The 20,876-nt window shown below is 54.5% G+C and overlaps 1 protein-coding gene and 1 long non-coding RNA gene across 5 annotated transcripts in view; one reads left to right on the top strand and one right to left on the bottom strand.

Moving 5' to 3' along the window:
- SEPTIN9 (septin 9) overlaps nucleotides 1-20,876 on the bottom strand; it is a 179,338-nt gene that overhangs the window by 72,816 nt on the left and 85,646 nt on the right. For all 4 annotated transcript variants that reach the window (XM_081575587.1, XM_081575589.1, XM_081575588.1 and 1 more), the window contains one exon: nucleotides 8,595-9,236. In XM_081575587.1, coding sequence (XP_081431713.1) covers nucleotides 8,595-9,236 — 642 coding nt within the window. The remainder of the gene's footprint in view (nucleotides 1-8,594; nucleotides 9,237-20,876) is intronic.
- Nucleotides 11,059-19,737, top strand: LOC145540660 (uncharacterized). Its single transcript, XR_014078462.1, has 4 exons — nucleotides 11,059-13,964; nucleotides 14,074-17,500; nucleotides 18,766-18,919; nucleotides 19,481-19,737. It is a non-coding gene; the product is annotated as an uncharacterized LOC145540660 (long non-coding RNA).

The raw sequence follows: 20,876 nt of genomic DNA, 5'->3' as shown, positions 1-20,876 counted from the left end.
CGCTGACCACACGGGCTCTCCTGGGGAAAGGGTTCATTTTCACATTTAATGTGACCCTGACTTCTTCTCTTCTACCAACAGCCATGCACTGCTTTTAAGAATTGGAAGAGGAAAAGGCGACGGGGCAGAGAGGGCAAAGGGGACCAGGAATACAGAGCAGCGGGTGGACCACAAGCTCAGGGATAAACGGGCAGCGTGCAAGGCCAAACCGCGCCCATTCATTAAATAAGGCTGCGTTCGGTTTTCGTTTATGAGCTTGTTTAACAAAACCTCCCAGGGGCTGGGTCTGCACTGGCGGTCCTCACATGTTAGCACTTTTGTTCTAACGACGCTGTGCAGGAGGAGTTCGGCCCACTGCAACCAGGAAAAGGACTCAGGGAGCACATGTCATCAGACCAGGGCAGGACAGGTGGCCTGAGGGCCATTTCTTCCACGGACAAGTGGACAAGGCCTCCTGGATGGCTTCCTGCTCAAACATTCTGCGTTTTAGAAGGAGGAAGATGGAATAGGTGATGTCCGAGGCCACTTCTGCTTCCCGACTCCTTGCTGAGGCCAGCGCGGGTTTCTCTGAACTGTGCTGGACAGACCAGGGGTTCTCAAATCAGGTTCCCTAGAACCCCGGGGGGGTTCCAGAAGGGGTGTGCCCAGTGGCAGCCTAGGAACAGGGAGGGGAGGTCCCCCTGCTCAGAGAACTGGATGCTCAGTCTTGGGCACAAGCTGCCTCTGCTCATTAACTACAACCAGTAGTCTGGGAGCCCCTGGAATTCCAGGGGGGCTCCTGTGACACCCACAGAGAGGTCCAGGGCAGGGAAAGCCAACTGGATAAAATACAGAAAAGGAAGTCACACCTAGACCAGAGAAGGTCCCCTCCCCCACCCCCAACAGCTCTCGGACCCGCAGCCCTGTGTCCACACTTGACCACGTCGGGCCACTGGGAACCACGTGGCACCATCCTTTAGGCCGCCTGTCAGAACCTGGGGTTGGGGCAGGGCCGCCCACTCTGCGGGGCGCCGGGCAGGGGTCCCAGCTGCCCCCGCCCCCGGGGCACTGAATGCATCCTCTGTCCACAGAGTGTGGCTGTCTGGAGCGAGTGCGTCCCCCGGACAGCAGCCCCATTGTGCAGACACTGGCTCCCAGCAGCTGTTGGGCCTGAGAGGCCGTGGCTACGGACTCAGCCCCTCTCCTGGCAGCTGCTCGGCTTCCCAGGATGGGCACCCGGGAGGCCTCGCCCAGCTCCATCCTGGGACCAGGCTGGGTGGTCAGGGCCACAGCCTGCAAGCTGCAGGGAGGCAGAGAGCAGGCCCGCCTGCAGCCAGCGCCTGCCTGCCTGCCCAGCCCGCGCCCACAGCTGTGCCCGGCTCTATTTAAGGCATTCCGCAGCTGCTCGGCTGCATTCCCTGGATGCACCCTTGCTTCTTCCCCTCACCACCGGGCTGGGCTTGGCAGACAGCTGGGAAGGCCAGCAAGGGAGACGGGTTGCTTTCTCCTGGGCCCTGTGCTTGTAGCCCCCATGGTTCCCTACGTGGGGGAATCAGGTTCTTCCCTGCTCTGCCCCAGCCCCCAACACAGGACCCAGGTACACTTGGAAGGTGGCAGGTTCACCTGGTCTGCCAAAAAGCCATACCCACCACCAGAGGCATGGGGGGTGGCATCTGATGTCCACCTTCCTCAAGACTCTACGCATGACCAAGCATATTCCAGAGGTTTTAAGTTGGAGGGCGACCCTAACCAAGACTCTTGCTGTATCTGCCCCACCCCAAGGTCATGCCCACATCACAAGGGACCCCCGGCACCACACCTGGCTTGGCCGTTGGGGGCTGGGCAGGTGCAGCTGCACCTGGAGCGCTCAGACCATGACCATTCCCCCCACCTCTACTCAGGCCAGCAGGCCCACTCTTCCCTCATCTGACAGATCAAGAAATAGAGGCTGGGAAGTAGGGGGGGTGGGGGTGACGCATAGTGGTGGCTCGGAACCAGTAGGCCCATGGACTGGAGCCAGGACACGCCCAAGTACTCAGCAGGGCGCCAGTCTGGGGACACTCCACTCATCACTCTGTCCGGTCACCCTGGCCTCTCCCACAGCCCCCAGTGAGCATCCAGAGACAGCAAAGAATCAGACCCACGAGTGAGCGGCCAGTGCCCGCCTTATAAGGCAGCCTCAGGGAAACTTGGCTGGTGGAGCCACGGGGGGTGGCTCCCGGGGGAGGCACAGCCAGGAGCCTGCCAAGCAGACGTGGTTCTGGGTCCTGGGGCCCAGCCCCACCCAGGGCCACCGAGGCAGGGGCAAGGGGGAAGAGCAGGGACCTGGGAGAGGAGGCCAGGCCACCCAGAGCCCTAGAAAGGAGCAAGAATGGAGCTGCTAAGTCCACGGACAGGGATCATCAATCTCAGAAACCAAGAACTCAGCATGCCAGAGTGAGTGGATCAGACCTGTGGGTTCTCGGTTGACCCAAAAAGTATCTGCTTGGCCCTTGGGGAGGTCCCATGGGGTTTCCTGAAAGTCCCTGCATCTGCCTACAAGAGCCACCAAAAAGCCATCCCCACGTCACTCCTCTAACATTGTTTTACCGAGCACCTACTATGTCTAAGTCACTCAGTATCTCACGAGAGTCTATTTTTTTAAAAAAGACAACAGCTACATGCTTAAGTAACCTAGAATCCAGTGCAGGGCAGGGAGGGAATTCTGAAGAAAGCACAGCAAACATTAAGAGTGATATTTCTGACTTACAGGTAAATTAGTCTTTTTTCTAATGTCTATATTTTCCAAATTTTAAAGAAACAGCATTCTGAAAAACTGCTTTTGTGTTAAAAAGTGTCTAGCAGAGGAAAGAAGGGTTCAGACACAAAAAATTTACATTCTAAGTCAAACATATGGTATTCCACATGAGAAAGATGAAAAAGGCACAGGAATTCGAGGGCTTCTTCCTGTCAGTGGGAGAGGAGCCATTTGAGTAAGGCTTTGAAGGATGCATAGGAATTCAAAAGCAGTGCTATGTAGAAGGACAAGGCTAGGGAATCAGGAGGTCAGGGCAGAATCGGTGTGAGAAAAGATGGCCTATGGGAGATCATGAAAGGACCAGAGCAGGAAGAGCTGGGAAGCAGAGAGGTGTGAGCTACACAAGATGGTGAATCCATCTGGGGCCACCCCAGGCAAATGAACAGTGAAGACTCAGAGTGGACATAGATTTCATGAGTGCTGTACTTCAGGGAGGTCAATCTAGGAGCAATTCAGCTGAAGTCCCAGGAGACCCTGTCCTGCAACCATGTCTTAGTCTGGAAGGCTTCCTGGAGGTAAAAGCAGAGGGCTGAGTCTGATCAGAGGGCACAAACCTCCCAATCTCCCTGATCCTTTGCCCCTGCAGCACCAGCTGCCCTCCGCCCCCCCCCCCGGGGGGGTGGTTGTGAGGACAAAGAGACCAGTCAGAGCAGGGCCTGCAGGGTGAGGGGCTTCTGGGAGCTGCCACCCCAATTCCCCACCCCCTACCCATGGAAGGGTGGAAGGGGATGGGAGTGCCAGGTCTGCAGGACAGATGGACAGGAAGTGAAGCCAAGGTGCCTGGAGAGGCTGGACAGACCAAAACCAGAGGAGGGGAAGGAAGGAAAAACCGATGAAGCCTAATAACAGGGACTAGGAGTTGGGGGTTTCAGACCCAGGGTTCCCCAGAAGCCCCAACAATAGATGCTGGGAATACCCCTCCATCGGGCCCTGACCTTCACCTGCACTTGCCCAGGACCTCAGGACTGGACATCCAAGGCTGAGCAGGTAAAGGTTGAATCACCCAGCCCCCAGCAGGCCTTGCTTCCTCCTCCCAGTCCACGCCTCGCCCTGTGTTACTTCCAGGCTCACCCCAAGGTGACTTCTGAAGCACTGTTTTAAATGGAAAGCATTCTCCCAAACAGACTCACCCAAGCCCTCACCTCCCTCCTAACCCAAGCATCCTTCTTCCATAGCATCTATCCAACCCCCGCCTGCTTCAAATGCATCAAAGAGTTGTCAGCCTGTGAGCACTGGCCTCAGAGAGCCACCTCCCCACCAAGCCTATAAGACACGGAGGAGCGGGCTCGGCACACATGTGAATTCACACACGGGTACACACTCGACTGACACATACACCGACCCCCTGCTCATGGTCAGGAGGACAGCTGCCCTGGCCCATGGACCTCTCCACAAAGAGCCTGACACCCATCTGCACAGAGGAGCTGTGGGTCCGGGGCTCCAGTACCCTGCTCAGACACTGAAATTCTTTCCCCTGGAAAAACCACACAGCCCTGGCCCCGACACTAGGCTCCCCAGCACCTCTGGACTGTGGCCTCAGCTGGGAAGGCTCCTCCCCACCCCTCTTTTCCTAGTTAAATCCCAGCAGTGTCCGCCACTGGAAGAAGACCTTCCTGGACGTGCCTGAGACCCCACCCTGCCCGCCCTGATGACCCAGGCCAGTGCCACCCTGAGCGGACACCCGCTGCCTGTCCCCCCGGAGCGGGACCACCTCCTCGGGTATCCAGGGCCAAGTCTCATCAAGGATGGTTGACGACCGTCTACCCAGTCACATCCTGTTTGACTCAGCTGAGCGTGAACACCTCACCCCCAGGAGCGAGCTGCATCCGGCAGCCAAGGCCCTGGACCAACAGAAAAGCAGGAGGAAACAGCCTCCCAGCCACTCCCCAAACACAGGCCACGTGTCCTGACACGGTGCCTGGGGGGTGGGGCGGCTCTGCAGGGTCACGTCTGGGGAGACGCAGACTCACACAGCAGGGCTGAAAGGGACCTCTGGTCTCTGCTGCCAGACTGTGGCCCAGCGTCACGGGAAATTGAGAGTCAGCCCCTCGCCCCACCCGACCCGCTCAGTCAAATATCCGCCTTGAGAAGAAGGCGGCTGCTCCACCAACACTCCTACCCTCACCCTATCACAAGCCCCCACGTCCACCGACCATGGGAAAATTCTCATTTAGAAAGGAAAGTTAGGGACTTCCCTGGTGGTCCAGTGGCTAATACTCCCTGCTCCCAATGCGGGGGCCTGGGTTTGATCCCTGGTCAAGGAACTAGATCCCACATGCTGCAACTAACACCTGGGGCAGTCAAATAAATATATTGTGTATTTTGTTTTTTTTAAAGAAAGAACTTAGAGCAGGAACTAGAGATATTTGTACACCCAAGTTCACAGCAGCTTTACTCACAACAGCCAAGCAGGCAGACACAAGGTGTCCATCAACAATGGACGGATAATCAAACTACCAAGGGCATTTTTCACAGAACTAGAACAAAAAACTTCACAACTCATATGCAAACACAAAAGATCCCCGAATAGCCAAAGCAGTCTTGAGAAAGAAGAATGGAGCTGGAGGAATCAATCTTCTTGACTTCAGATTATACTACAAAGCTACAGTCATCAAGACAGTATAGTACTGGCACAAAAACAGAAATAAAGACCAATGGAACAAGATAGAAAGCCCAGAAATAAACCCCTGCACCTATGGCTACCTTATTTTTGACAAAGGAGGCAAGAATATACAATGGGGCAAAGACAGCCTCTTCAATAAATGGTGCTGGGAAAACTGGACAGTTACATGTAAAAGAATCAAATTAGAACACTTCCTAATACCATACACAAAGATAAACTCAAAATGGATTAAAGACCTAAATGTAAGACCAGAAACTATTAAACTCTTAGAGGAAAATATAGGCAGAACACTCTATGACATAAATCAAAGCAAGATCCTCTATGACTCACCTCCTAGAGTAACGGGAATAAAAACAAAAGTAAACAAACAGGACCCGATTAAACTTAAAAGCTTTTGCACAGCAAACGAAACTAAGCAAGGTGAAAAGACAGCCCTCAGGAAGCAAGAAAATAATAGCAAATGAAACAACTGACAAAGGATTAATTTCCAAAATATACAAGCAGCTCAGACAACTCAATGCCAGAAAAACAAACAACCCAATCAAAAAGTGGGAAAAAGACCTAAACAGACATTTCTCCAAAGAAGACATACAGATGGCTAACAACCAATGAAAAGATGCTCAACATTGCTCATTGTTAGAGAAACGCAAATCAAAACTACAATGAGATATCACCTCACACCGGTCAGAATGGCCCTCATCAAAAAGTCTACAGACAATAAATGCTGGAGAGGGTGTGGAGAAAAGGGAACACTCTTGCACTGTTGGTGGGAATGTAAATTGATACAGCCACTATGGAAGATGGTATAGATATTCCTTAAAAAACTAGGAATAAAACCACCATATGACCCAGCAATCCCACTCCTAGACATATACCCTGAGGAAACCAAAATTGAAAAAGACACATGTATCCCATTGTTCATTGCCAACACTATTCAAAATAGCTAGAACATGGAAGCAACCTAGATGTCCATCGATAGATGAATGGATAAAGAAGTTGTAGTACATATATACAACAGAATATTACGTAGCCGTAAAAAGGAAAGCATTTGAGTCAGTTCTGATGAGGTGGATGAACCTAGAACCTATTATACAGAGTGAAGTGAGTCAGAAAGAGGAAGATAAATATTGTATTATAACACACATATATGGAATCTAGAAAAATGGTACTGAAGAATTTATTTACAGGGCAGCAATGGAGAAACAGACATAGAGAATAGACTCATGGACCATGGGGGGAGGGGAGGAGAGGGTGAGATGTATGGAAAGAGTAACATGGAAACTTACATTACCATATGTAAAATATGTAGCCAAGGGGAATTTGCTGTATGGCTCAGGAAACTCAAATGGGGGCTCTGTATCAACCTAGAGGGGTGGGATGGGGAGGGAGCTGGGAGGGAGGTTCAAAAGGGAGGGAATATATGTATACCTATGGCTGATTTCGGAGAAGGCAATGGCACCCCACTACAGTACTCTTGCCTGGAAAAATCCCATGGACGGAGGAGCCTGGTGGGCTGCAGTCCATGGGGTCGCTAAGGGTCGGACACGACTGAGCCACTTCACTTTCACTTTTCACTTTCATGCATTGGAGAAGGAAATGGCAACCCACTCTAGTGTTCTTGCCTGGAGAATCCCAGGGACGGGGGAGCCTGGTGGGCTGCCATCTACGGGGTCGCACAGAGTCGGACACGACTGAAGCGACTTAGCAGCATGGCTGATTCATGTTGAGATTTGATAGAAAACAACAAAATTCTGTAAAGCAATTATCCTTCAATAAAAAAAATAAAAAGGAAAAATAAGAAATAGGCTTTCAAAGGAATTTTCAAAACAATAAATATGTATTGAATACCTATCAAAAAAAAAAACACAATGGATGGATAAGCAGTGTGGTCTATGCATAGAATGGAATATTATTCAGCCTTAAAAAAGGAAGGAAATTCTGATGCCTGCTGCAACATGGATGAACTCTGAACATGTGCAAAGTGAAATAAACCAGACACAAAAGGACAAGTATTTAGGATTCCACCTACATGAAGGACCCAGAGTAGTTAAACTCAGAGACAGAAAGTAGGAAGGTGGGCGCCAGGTGCTAGGGGTTGAGGGAAGTTAATGGGGACAGAGTTTCAGGTGGGAAGATGAAAAAGTTGTGGAGATGGATGGTGGTGACAGTTGCACAACAACAGAACATATTTAATATGCATGAACTGTACACTTAAAAATGGCTACAATGGTCAACATTATATGTTTTACCACAATTAAAAGTAATTTTTAAAAGGTTAATCAAAAACCCAGAATGTTCTGCCTGTCCAACCCAAGGGACACTTTGAACATTTACTAAGCTTAGAGTCCCAGGATTACAACTGGACCCAGCTTTCATCAGGCTCACAGCTCAGCCAACACCTTAACACAGCCTGTGGGGCCAAGAGCCTCATTGTGGGGCAGGGGACAGCAATAGCGTTTCACAGGACAGCATCACCTCCGCTGTGAGCTCCCCATGAGCACAAGTCTGGGTCTAGACCTTCCAAGGATGGTAGCCACGCCCCTACTTGCCGCCTAGACAGCAGAAGAGCCCTGAACAGAGATGTGGGCAGGAATCACAGGGCCCCCTGGTCTGGGATCCCTCCTGGCAGTCCTGAAAATCCTAGCACGCAGAGATGAGGCGCTGTCATATTCCCTTTGTGTCTGGGCACAACCCTCCCTCCTTTGGGCGGAAGACCCTCCAGTGCAGGAACCGACCCCTCCCACCTCCCGCAACCTCTGCCCTGGAGGCACCTGCAGGGCAGCTATCACCCTTCTAGAACCCAAGCCTGCCTCTCCAAGGCCCAGGGACCACCGACCACCAGGACTGCGAGAGCCTGTCCTGGAGTCTCACAGCCATCCCGCCCCGACACGAGCCTGTCCTGGTTCCTGCCCCGACATCCTGGGGTCGCAGCAGTGGTTACACCATGGCCCTGTTGACCAATTAAAGGGAGATCCTCACAACCCAGAGATTCTTTGCAGAATCTAACTGAAATCCAGCTTGCTGCATTGTGGTCCACTATGGGACAGTAAGAGCCCCGCAGTCCCTGCCCTTGAGATTTCAGTATAGACTACCTCCCAACTCAATATTCAGCTCTTTCTCCAAGATTCCAGGGCAAAGACAGCTCCCCACTCCCCAAATCATCACAGCACAGGTGACTGGCGCCTTGCTACTCACCCTCCTGGCTCTTGGGTGGGATCTCGGCTGCGGGGGGCTGGGGCTTGGGCTCCAGCCTGCTCTGCAGCTGAGACATCGGGGCGAGTTCTGAATTCTCCAGGGTCTGGGGTGGGATGGGGGAGACAGGCCCCTCAGCTGGCTTGGGCACCTGGATCTCGACCCTCTTGGGGGCTGCGTCAGCGGCGGGGGCAGCGGGCACCTCGGGCATCTTAGAGGCGGGGGCCTCCATCCTCCGGTGGGCTGACTCCTGGGGCTTGACTATGGTGATCTCCGTCCTCCGGGGGGCGGGCTCCGGCGTCTTGTGGCCCAGCGCCTCGGCCCGCTTGAGCCCGAACCGGGACGGCCCGGTGGTGCCGGCGTTCTCTACCTGCTTGGACGAGATGTCGATGGAGATCTCAGTGCGCCGAGACACGGGCTCAGCCTTGGGCCCGGACAGCTCGACCCTCCGCAGGGCGGCCTTGGGGGATCGCTGGCTCAGGGAGTCTACATGGCGGGCTGCAGGCTCAGAGTTCTTCACACCCAGGTCCTGGAATTTCTGTGTGGAGCTGGCCACAGAGGACCGGAGCAGGGGCGTCTGGACCCTCCGGGGTGGAGTGGAGTTGGGCGTCTCAACCTCCTCGACCTCAAAAGATCTTTTCAAGGCTGGAAGACAAAGCAAGGAGAATAGGATAAGCAGATGGCTGGGAAACACCTGGAAGCATCCTGCTAGTGGTGAACGTCAGAAGGCAGCCGGTAGGGAGGCTGCAGCAAGGGCTCCGGGTGCAAGAGGGAAGACTCCTGTGCCCTTTCACCTCTCAGGAAGAAAAGGGGACAGTCCCATTCTACTAGGGGCTGAGGCACGAGCAGCCACACGTTCTGAGGGAGACAGAAAAGACTGAAGCTTGGAGGACTCCTCTGTCCTGACATGGCAGTGGCCCCGCCATCTACATTTTCTGTAAGGATGGCTCCAGCTCAAGAGAGGATTTTGATTTCTTTCCTGTCATGGCCACCATTACCCTTCATCACCTCCACCCAACACAGACAGCATCAGCAAACACCACCACCAATAACAGATGGGAAAGTGAAAGTGTTGCTCGCCTAGTCATGTCTCTTTGTGACTCCATGGACCATAGCCCACCAGATTTCTTTGTCCATGGAATTCTCCAGGCAAGGATACTGGAGTGGGTTTCCATTTCCTACTCCAGGGGATCTTCCCAACCCTGAGATCGAACACGGGTCTCCTGCATTGCACACAAATTCTTTACCATCTGAGCCACCAAGGAAGCCCATCAGATGGAAGATGCCCCTAATAACAAGAGCCAGTAAGAATCTCGATGGGAATGACACCATCATATCAACGACAGCAGGAACAGCCAACACTGGGACTTTTAACAACAGGCAAGGCACTGGGCTTACCATGCACAACCACATTTGCTCCCTACCCTAACCCCATGGTGTAAATAATGCTACAATCCCCTGATATGGATGGGAAAACCGAGGCCTGCGTGCTTAAGTAACATGCCTGGCGGCGTGGAGTTAGCGGCAGAGCCAGAAGACGCATCTACCTCCAAGGCCCAGGGTTCTAACCACGTGGATGTCCACCTGGTGGAGTAATAGAGACCCTGGCAAAGTCCACACCACTGTGAACTTCTTAGTCCTCGCCCCCAGCGGCATCTGCCTCCATCCTGTGCTACTTGCCCCAGCCGGACCCAGGCCCATGCGGGACGCTGATCACCCAACTCCCACCCCCCCACACACAGCCCAGTGCTTCCGCCTGCCCCAGCCCCTACCATCTCCATCAGGGTCCGTCCGCTCCCCACAAGGGGCTGGGGATGGTGCCCGAGAAGCCGCCAGCCCCATGGTCCCCACAGCCTCGCTGCAAACGAGAACCAGCTGCACCCGGTTATAAAGACCAGAGCAGGAAGGGGCCCACGTAGCAGGAACACTCACCAGCTCCTTCCAGCCTGGGCTCTCAGCAACCCACAGGGTCTCTCCCACTGCCTCCCCACCTCCCAGCCCCAGGACCCCAGGATTACAGGGACCACCCAGCACCATTTCCTCCCCTAACTCTCAGGGCCATTCTGAGCAGCCCCTCCTGCCAGTCTTACTTCCTCCAAATTCCCAAAGAGCCCTCATCTCTTCTCTATAGACAGACCCTCCTTCAGAAGACCAGGGCATGATGGGTGGCTGAGTGGGTGGGTGGCCAGGGGAGTATGTGCTCTGAAGCGCTGGATGTAAGAGGAAGCCAAGGGGACTCCAGACTCTGACACCCGACCGCCGGTACTACCAGTTCCCCAAACGCAGCACCCCTCGGGGGACCCTCTCTAAGCCGTGGGCACACCTCCTTCTCGGTTGACAGAGGGCACAAAATCCTGGCTTGCAAACCTCAACCCTCCCTGAGGCCCTGTAGGGACGACCGGAGAGGGAACTGTGCATATTTGGGGAGAAATCTGGATCTTTTTTTTTTTAATATGTAATCTCTTGATTTTTAAATGCTGGCACAAACGAAGCAAAACAACCTCCTTAAAAACGCTGTGCAGCTGAACAAAATCACATCTGTGGGCTGCAATCAGTCAGTGGGCCCCACCATGACTTGACTTCACTTCCAGATTGATCAGTTTCACGGCCAAGGGCGGCAGGGAAAGCCTGTGCAGGGACCCCAACCTAGCACAGCTCCGCCTCTCACCAGGGGCTGTCCAGCAAGATACCGCTGGGTGCAAACCGCGCATCCAAAGAAGCCTGAAGTGCTGGAGAGAGAGGTCAAGTAGCTGCTAAACTGGCCAGGAAGTCCAGGGCTGAGTGCCCAGAACTGTGATCTCTAGTGGTTCCCAGGGCCTCCCGAGACATCTGGTCTACCCCCGCCCCGAGAGCACTGTCCAAATTCTCCTTGATAGTGGCTCCTGTCTGTCTGTGAGTTCCCTGGAGGAGGGATCCACACCCCACCCACCTCAGCACATGCATGTCCAGGAGTCCTCGGTGTTAACTCCTTGGGGCTGAGTTGGGAAGAACAGGAACTAGGCGGGGTGAGGGCTCTTTGCCAGGTTTGCCCACAGGAATGAGACGACCTATGAGTCCTGGCCAGGCCTGTGCCCCTGTTTGAAAGAGCCCCCTCCCTGCGGAGCCCATCTGAAAGCCCCTCCAATTGTGACTCACAAAAATTAAGACCCAAAGCACCAAAGCAAAGCAAAAATCAAAGCAAAAACCTCTCTGACTCAACCATCCACAGTCCCGCTTTGGCAATGAGTTGGAACCAGACCAGCACAGGCACAGATCACTGCTCCCCAGAACACAAAATCTCCACCAAAAGCACACGCCTAGCCCCTCCACCATCCTCTCCTTTCTCGGCTACTCTTCCTGGCTTTGCTGTTTTTCCTCGTTTATGCCACTCCCTGGCCCCATGCTATCTGCACACTTAGCATTCGGCTATATCATCCATCCAGACATTCACTGCCTGGCACCGCCAGCCACCCTGGTTAGTCTAGTTCTCTCTGAGGAGACAGGGGCTGTTTCCACCATCAGGACGGTCACTGCTCAGCAAACCTCCAGGGCTGATGGGGTGTCCTTGATGGCTTACGCCATCCCCACAAATGAGCACTCTTCTTCCCACCCCCAAGTCATCCCAAAGCCAGGCTCACTCTTGCCTCCTCCCAGAGCCTGGCCAGGCCCCATGCAGTTCACTGCACTCTCTCCCGTGTCATTCTGGTCACCCCAGTCCGCTAGGACTGGGAAGAGAGCCGGGGTCCTCTCCTCCGTTACATGAGCCAGCTCTCCGTCCCTTCCTGGGCCTTGGGTGCTTTCTCTCCATAACTTAAGAAGCCAGACTGGATCAGTTCAGTTCAGTTCAGTTCAGTCGCTCAGTCGTGTCCGACTCTCTGCGACCCCATGAATTGCAGCACGCCAGGCCTCTCTGTCCATCACCAACTCCCGGAGTCTACCCAAACCCATGTTCATCGAGTCGGTGATGCCATCCAGCCATCTCATCCTCTGTCGTCCCCTTCTCCTCCCACCCCCAATCCTACCCAGCATTAGGGTCTTTTCCAATGAGTCAACCCTTCTCATGAGGTGGCCAAAGTATTGGAGCTTCAGCTTCAACATCAGACCTTCCAATGAACACCCAGGATTGATCTCTTTTAGGATGGATTGATTGGATCTCCTTGCAGTCCAAGGGACTCTCAAGAGTCTTCTCCAACACCACAGTTCAAAAGCATCAATTCTGCGGCGCTCAGCTTTCTTTACCGTCCAACTCTCACATCCATACATGACCACTGGAAAAACCATAGCCTTGACTAGACGGACTTTTGTTGGCAAAGTAATGTCTCTGCTTTTAAACATGCTATCTAGGTTGGCCATAACCTTCCTTCCAAGGAGTAAGCGTCTTTTAATTTCATGGCTGCAGTCACCATCAGCAGTGATTCTGGAGCCCAAAAAAGTAAAGTCTGACACTGTTTCCACTGTTTCCCTATCTATTTCCCATGGAGTGATGGGACCAGATGCCATGATCTTAGTTTTCTGAACGTTGAGCTTTAAGCCAACTTTTCCACTCTCCTCTTTCACCTTCATCAAGAGGCTCTTTAGTTCTTCTTCACTCTCTGCCATAAGGGTGGTGTCATCCGCATATCAGACTGGATCACAGCTTTGTAACTGTGGGCCCAGGGAAGGCAGGCATCGGGACTTCAACCCCCATTTCACGCTGAGCAGTTGCACTTCAAACAGTGTTCCCCCAAAGATTATGTCCCAGTCCCAACCCCTAGAACCGAGAATGTGACCTTCTTTAAAAAAAAAAAATAAGTCTTTGCAGATGTCACTAAGGTAAGGACTTAAGATGAGATTGTCCTGGATTTAGGATGGGCTGTAAGTTGCATAATTCCCGGATGGTTCAGTGGTAAAGAATTCGCCTGCAATGCAGGAGCTTCAGGAGACGCGAGTTCAATCCCTGGGTCGGGAAGATTCCCCTGGAGGGGGAAATGACAACTCACTTGAGCATTTTTGCCTGGGAAATTCCATGGACAGAGGAGCCTGGTGGGCTACAGTCCATGGGGTCACAGAGAGTCCTCCTATAAGTGTCTTTATCAGAGAAAGAAGAGAGAAGGTTGAGACATACAAAGGAGAAGATAATGTGATCACAGAGGCAGAGGCTGAAGTGGCGCAGTCAAAAGCCAACGATGCCTGAGCCACCATAAGCTGGAAGAAGCCAGGAAGGATTCTTCCCTAAAGCTAGCCCTGCTGACATCTTGATTTCAAACTTCCAGTCTCCAGAACCATGAGAGTCAATTTCTGTGTAAGCCACGCGGTTTGCTGTCATTTGTTACAGCAGTCACAGGAAGTTAACACAGGGACCATTAGACGGATGAAACCTCTCGGCTACAAGGTTGTCTGGGGCCCTTCCTGCGGGTGCTATCACCCCCACTCTGCACCCAGCCCCAATCACACTCAACAAACGTCCAACAGACGGACCGATGGAAGCGTGGCCGAGCTCCAGAAAACTGCATCAGGGACCCAGGGGAGGAAAAGCAGCCTCCTTTTTCCTTTCCCAGAATCACACGAAACCCCGGCCGGTGGGAGAAGTCATCACAGAATAACAGCGCTCGAGATTTACCCCAAAATATTTGGTGATGAAACCAAAGATCTTTTTTTTTCTTAAGGCAGGCTCTGCAAGGGACGCCCCGGGAGCAGCTGTCTCTACACAGAGGATGTTGTGACATGATGAGCACCCAGCTGGGAAAAATTAGGAGGCGGCTTGTCACGAAGTTGGCAGGACAGGGTCCTCTGGTATCCCGTCCCCCATGGGCGTCCTAGAAACACGCTCCAGTCGTGCCCACACACGCACAGCCACCTCTCCCTTCCCTGGGTCAAACTCTCCCTGCCAACACCCTCCAGTTCCTCCTTGAAGAATGGGTATAACCCACCATGGCAGTGGGTATTTTTTTCACTTTACTCTTCTCCCTGCTCCTGGTGGAGAGGCAGGCAGCCCAGGGTGTCCACGTGTGGCCGTGGAAGACAACAAGAGTGTTCAGGAGCTGGTCATTTTGCAGAATGGACGCCCCTAGGTGACCACATATGATGACTGGCTGTCTGAGGGACTGATGGGCAGAAAGTGGCCTTTCAATGGACCAGGCCAGTGGGGAGTGGCAATGAGGCTGCTTCCTCTCCTGCCTGCAGGATGTTAATGCCCCCAGTAAGCAAGCTAGAGGTGCCCAGCTGGACAGGATGAATGCACCGTTGCAGGGCACCTGACAAATATGGGGCCAGGCTGTACTGGGAGGGTCCCCACAATGCCACTGGGAGGGGAAAGAACTGCCATCACCCACAGGGCACGAGGGCCCACCCCTGCTCACACCATTCCCTTCCTTCCTCTCGTGAATGCAAGATCCCTGCCCACAAAACCAGGCTTGAACCTCCCTTGCTCTCCAAAGCTGTCCTTGGCCCCCACCCGCCTACCCCCATGTGTACAAGAGCCTGAAGACCTTTGGCCCACTGCTGAGAATTCACCCCCCAGGAAATGATCAGATCTACAGATCTACAGAAAGATTTATGTATGAGACATTTGCATCAGCATTAAAACAGCAAATGCTGGAAACAATTCGAGTTTATAGACATTTTCTGAACCCATATGCCGAAGTCCTGCAAAGTCATCAAAATCATGGTTCTGAAGAGGAGAAATGCTGAGAATACTAAGTAAAAATAGCAGAACAACCCAAGATGCGTGCACGGGCCTGACGTCGTCTCTCACACACGCGAACACACACACACACATGCGCCTGCACACTGGAGGAAAACAGCCATCTCTGGATGGAATTAAGGTGGCTGTTTAATTCATTACACTTTCCTGCCTTTTCCCAAGGTACCTACGCTAATGTGGGTCACTTCATATTTTTAGGGGATAAAACCATCAACACTGTTCTTAAAAAACAAACCCTGCTAAGAAGAGGGGGAGGGTGTGGATCACCCCACCTCTGGCCCAGCCTCTCCCGGTCCATCAAACACCTACAGTCTCAGCTGCCTGCCGCACAGGCCTGGCCACCTGGCCAAATGCAAACCTCCCGGCATCATGCCCGCGGGGGTCGGGGCGAGAGCAGCCTGGATCTGGGCCTGTTTAAGGAGGAATGTGCTGCAGACAAGAGGCCATTGTGAGGGTGCAGCTGTGAGCATACCTCTCCTCGCTCCGGAGCACTTTCTGGAGCACACCTCAGTCTGGAGAGGGGACATGGGGCGAGCCCTACAGCCATGCTCCAGCCTGGGACAAATGTCATGCAAAGAACAAGGTTAAAACCAAGGTCAGCGCCCATGGAAGGAGCAACGTGGCCACTGTCACAGCTCAGGGGGTTTCTGATCCAGGCTCAGGCTCCAGAAGCAGTGGCCCTGGTCAGTGTGAATCTCTTCCAGGCAGCAGCAAAGCAAGTTCTGTCCTGAGGAACAGTAGCCACATGGGAGCCAGAGTCAGACACCCAGGGAACCCAGGGTGCCAGGTGGAGGGCACCTCTCTGCTCCCTGGCCTGAGGCTGCTGAGAAAGAGCACAGAAAAACCCATCAGAGCGAGTCTGGGGCATGTGTGACCCCTGGGGTGGACTCAGTCCCCCTGGTTACACTCTCCCATGGGGACCAGGAGCTGGCGCTGCAGCTGGGTGGACAAGCTCCCTTCAGGGCGGCAGAGAAGACGGAAGAAGAACCAACAGGCCAACGGACCAGTCCCTGAAATAACACGCCTGCAAAGGAAAGGAACCCAAAGCCACAAAAGCAAGACATGGTCCCAGCGAATGAATGAATTCACTGGGGAAAGGGGGGCTGGGTGGGGTCAGAGTGACAGTTCCAGACAGAGGACAGGGCAGGACAATGGCCCTGCGTGCCTCGGATGAGCTGAGAGCTGGCCAGGGGCCAGCAGGGGGCCTTGCAGCCTGGACGCGCGGTGGGCTCCTGCCTCGGGACCAAATAAATGCAGGGGCTCGAACATGGTGGCACGACCACTGTTACTGCTGGGCCTCCGCTTCTCCATGTGCCTTGTCAGCTGTGTCAGCGGCAGACAGACATGGCGATGCCCAGGCAGCAATCACAGCTGTTGTTGGTATAATTACCATCTGTCTGTGCACCTCGGCGGGGGTGGACGAGGCTGCACGACCCCTCTTTCCCTTGAGTCCATCACATCCACGGCCAGTATCTGCCCCTGGTGCCCACCTAGCGCCCCACGCCAGGAAGGCAGGAAGCGGTTAGCATTCTTCCCCAGGAAACAGCCTTGGGGCAGTAACTGACAGGTAAGCACTCTGGGGTCCCCCAGCACCCCCAGTGGAGTCTCAATGGGAGGGGGTGTCCTCCGGAAGCAAAACAGTCCAAAAGGAAGCGCTTAAAATAGACGCTGTGGCCCAGCAGAGCCTGGGACAAGGACGTTGGTAAACAGCAACGGCAGCGGGTGGCCCTGGGTTTCCCACCGAGAAACACATTTGTTTAACAACGACCCAGCCAAAGACAAAGTCCAAATAAAGGAAGAGAGGAGGCCCAGCACTGGCACCCACAGCTCTGGATCCTCCAGAGGCCTCTCCCCCGCCCTCCCCGAGCAGGCCTGGCCGGGCTCTGGGTCCAGACACGGCGTACGAACCTCGTCTGGCACCAGCGCCATCCTGCCTCCCACTCCGGCTCAGGGTCCTGGGGGTCAGCGTGGTGGCTGAGGACACTGGCCACCCTGGGCTTAGCCGCACACGTGGCTGAGGGCAGCACACGGCCCCTGCTCCCTGAACAGACGCAGGCCTGCACCTCCGCACCCTGCACTGTTCCACACGGAAGGACCCAGCGGAGCCACTTCCACTGAGCCCTGAGGGGCCACGCGGGGCAAGGCCAGTGCCCCTGAGAACTCTGGGTTCACCAGGCGCTCGAGAAACCCAGGCAAAAAGTGTGAGGTCAACTTCTCCGTGTGTGTGCTAAGTCATGTCCGACTCTTTGTGACCCCATGAACTGCAGCCCGACAGATTCCTCTGTCCATGGGATTCTCTAGGCGAGAATACTGGAGGGAGTTGTCATGCCCTCCTCCAGGGGATCTTCCTGACCCAGGGATCAAACTCGTGTCTTCTATGCCTCCTGCACTGGTAGGTGGGTTTTTTTTTACCACTAGTGCCACCTGGAAAGCCCCCAACCTCTCCACTCCTCTCAATTAATATAAGATTTTTTTTTAACGTGGACCATTTTCAAAGTCTGTATTGAACTTGTTACAATTGTTTCTGTCTTATGTTTTGGTATTTTGGCCTAGAGGTATGTGGGGTCTTAGCTCCCCAACCAGGGATTGAACCCACACACCCTGCATTGGAAGGAGAAGTCTTAACCACTGGACCGCCTGGAAGATCCTCCCCCAACAATGTGAGGACTGTCTTTTCCTTCGGCTGTTAGGACATGGGCACTCTGGGGTGCCTTCTTGCTCCTCACAGTCTCCCTCCGGGGAGGCCTGGCCCACCGCCCGCCCTGGAACAGCGACGTGCGAAGGAGGTCGGCTGTGCCCGCCAGCTGGGTTGCCAAGTTGGGCCAAGAGAAACAAGCAGGCCCCCTCCTCCTCCCTCCCCAGGCTGCCACTCACCACAGGGACACCCTCCACAAAGCCCTTCCCACCCATGATGTTCCAGGCACCAAAAAGAGTGCAAAGGTGACCCTGGCCCCCTCAACTCAGGACATGAACAAGAACCCACCCACGACGGGCAGGCAGCCCAGTGGCAGCTGTGGTCAATAGCCAGCCCTCAGATTCCAGACCCTCTCTTAATCCCCAATTCATTACATTAATTTCTCCCTGCAAAAAGCTCTCTTGCATGCTGGCAAGCGAGGACACAGGCAGAACCTGCCCTCCCCAGCCCAGCTATAGGGTCTAATCCACCTAGAACGGATCCTGCCTGATGCCTGTACAAGGGCATCCAAATCCTAAGCTGTCTGCAGAGGACATTGGTCCCACAGTGGCCCACAAGATGGTATGTCTGAGTCCTAACTCTGGCACCTGTGAAAGTGACGTGGAAAAAGGGTCCCTGGGCTTCCCAGGTGGCACTAGTGGTGAAGAACCCACTTGCCAGTGCAGGAAATATAAGAGAAGAGGGTTTGATCGCTGGGAAGATTCCCTGAGGGAGGGAATGACAACCCACTCTAGTATTCTTGCCTGGAGAATCCCACAGACAGAGGAGCCTGGAGGGCTATAGTCCACAGGGTCACAAAGAGTCGGACACAACTGAAGTGACTTAGCATGCACGCTTAGCAGGCAGATGGACTCAGGGTAGGCTCTCAAGGTGAGACCATCCTCGATGAGGGCGGGCCCTGAACCCAGACAAGTGTCCTCATAAGACACAGAAAAGGAGACGATGACAGAGAAGCCGTGTGAAGATGGAAGGGTGCACCCACGAGCAAAGGACGCCGAGGATTCTCGTCGCTGGAGCCGGGAGAGGGGCCTGGATGAGACCTTCCCTCGGAGTCTCCAGAAGGAACCAGTGCCGCCCACACCCGACTTCCGGCCTCTAGACCTGGGAGAGACCACATTTCTATCGCCTGAAGCGCGCCCTGGCCTGGGGCACTTGGCAGCTGCAGGAGGATCCAGAACAAGCCTTTCTGTCGCTGCGGCCTCTCCGCTCAGCCTCCTCGGTTTCTGTTGATGCTGAAGCCACGTCCCGCGGGGCCTCACCAGCTCTGGCGGGGCACACGGGCGCCCTGGCGGGAAGGCCCTCTCCCCTCTCAGCCTGTACCAGACGCCAGCTTACCCCAGCCCTTCACAGCTGCTGATGCCTTGGCCGGGTGACCCGTTCCTGCTGCGGGCTGCCACCCCCACCCAGCCTCTGAGCCTCCCCACCCCCATCCTCCTGGGGCAGGGCCCCCCGGGACGTCCAGCCCCCCAGGACATCCCCACTCACACCTGTTGCTTCACGGTCCTCGGTCAGGGCACCCTATTTACTCCCAAGTGTTCCCATCAAGGCAACGAGTCCAAGCAGCTAAGGTGGGTTCATTACCCATGCTCCCCTCCTGCCTCCTGCCAACAGAGAAGGGTCCTGGGTGACGGCTCTCAGGGTCAAGGACCCGCCTGACAGAAGAGACCCTGGTAGGCATCGTGGGACAGCCACGTAGCAACTTCTGCTTCAAGAAATCTCTCCCTACAGAGCAAAACCGCAACAAATGTCACAGGGAAGCCACTTCTTAACTTGGGGCCTCTTTCCACGCCAGCCATCTCCCGGTTTCCCCTGGCTCTGGCGACACCGGGGTCATTCCAGGCCGACTCTAACAATCACCCTAAGACACTGCACTTCCTTCTTTCCATAGTAAAATTAAAAGTTATGAGAACACGAGCGCATTCAGACCCATCTGTCCTCCCCCTTAGGCCAGTTGTGAGCTCTACTCTGCAGAGAGAGGACAGACAGAACTGGGCCGAAGCTACATGCACAGGGATGCGGGCAGACAGGGGAAAAATATCCTGACCCGGGTGGGGACATGGGGTGGGGGGGGTGGGAGGCGGTGAGCCCAGGCTTCCTGAAAGGCTGAAGAAGAAGGCCTAGGTGTGGCCCAGCCTGCAGCGGACAGGAGGGGACAGAGGACCTTTCTGGCCTCCGTGGGTCAAAGGTTCCCTGATAAATGGCAGCCGAGGAGGGCAAGAGGCAGCCCCTGAGAGGAGACTGACTTCAAAACCTGAAGCCACAGGCTGCAGCTCCGAGGGCGCAAAGGCTACAGGGCCCCTTAATCCACACACCCCTCCCCCTTAATGCACACCCCTCCCCCTTAATGAACACACCCCTCTCCCACAGCCCTAGATGCCCCCGAGAGGGTCCTGTCCTGCACAGAGAACAGAGGAGCTGCTTCCAGATTGGAGCACAGCCCCTCTGCCGACCAGAGGGTCCCATGGAGGGCTGTTCCCTGGGTGCTTCCCCAGCCCCACCCCTGACCACGGAGCAAGAATCATCCCGTCCACAATAAGAGCCTGTGGACAAGCCGGCCTGCTCACAGCCATCCGTCCATCCGTGACCATGCTGGTTCCTCCCCACAACTGGGTGGGGGGCAGAGCAGGACCCGGAGACCCCTAGTCTTGGCTCCACGGCACCGGGCTGTCAGGCCGGTGGTCAGTGTGATGGCCCCTCCTGGAGAAGCTCCAGTTCCCTTCTCTGTTCTCAGCCCAGAGCAGGTTGGTCGTTCCCCAACCAGCAGGCAGAGGAATCACCTCGCTGACTACAGCAGGAAATGGTAGGAACACTTAAAAAATGCAAAAAAAAAAAAAAGCCTAATACCAGGGGCTGCTGGGCCCAGGTGGAGCCTCCATTAATCACACCAGATGGAGCTCTGCACGTCTCTGGGCTGTGGCCTGGGGGCGGC

Source organism: Giraffa tippelskirchi, chromosome 3, assembly GCF_054371585.1.
Source record: "Giraffa tippelskirchi isolate mGirTip1 chromosome 3, T2T-mGirTip1v1.2.pri, whole genome shotgun sequence".
Lineage (NCBI taxonomy): Eukaryota > Metazoa > Chordata > Mammalia > Artiodactyla > Giraffidae > Giraffa > Giraffa tippelskirchi.
Note: the sequence above shows the minus strand (reverse complement) of the source record. Positions and strands in the feature narration are given on the sequence as shown.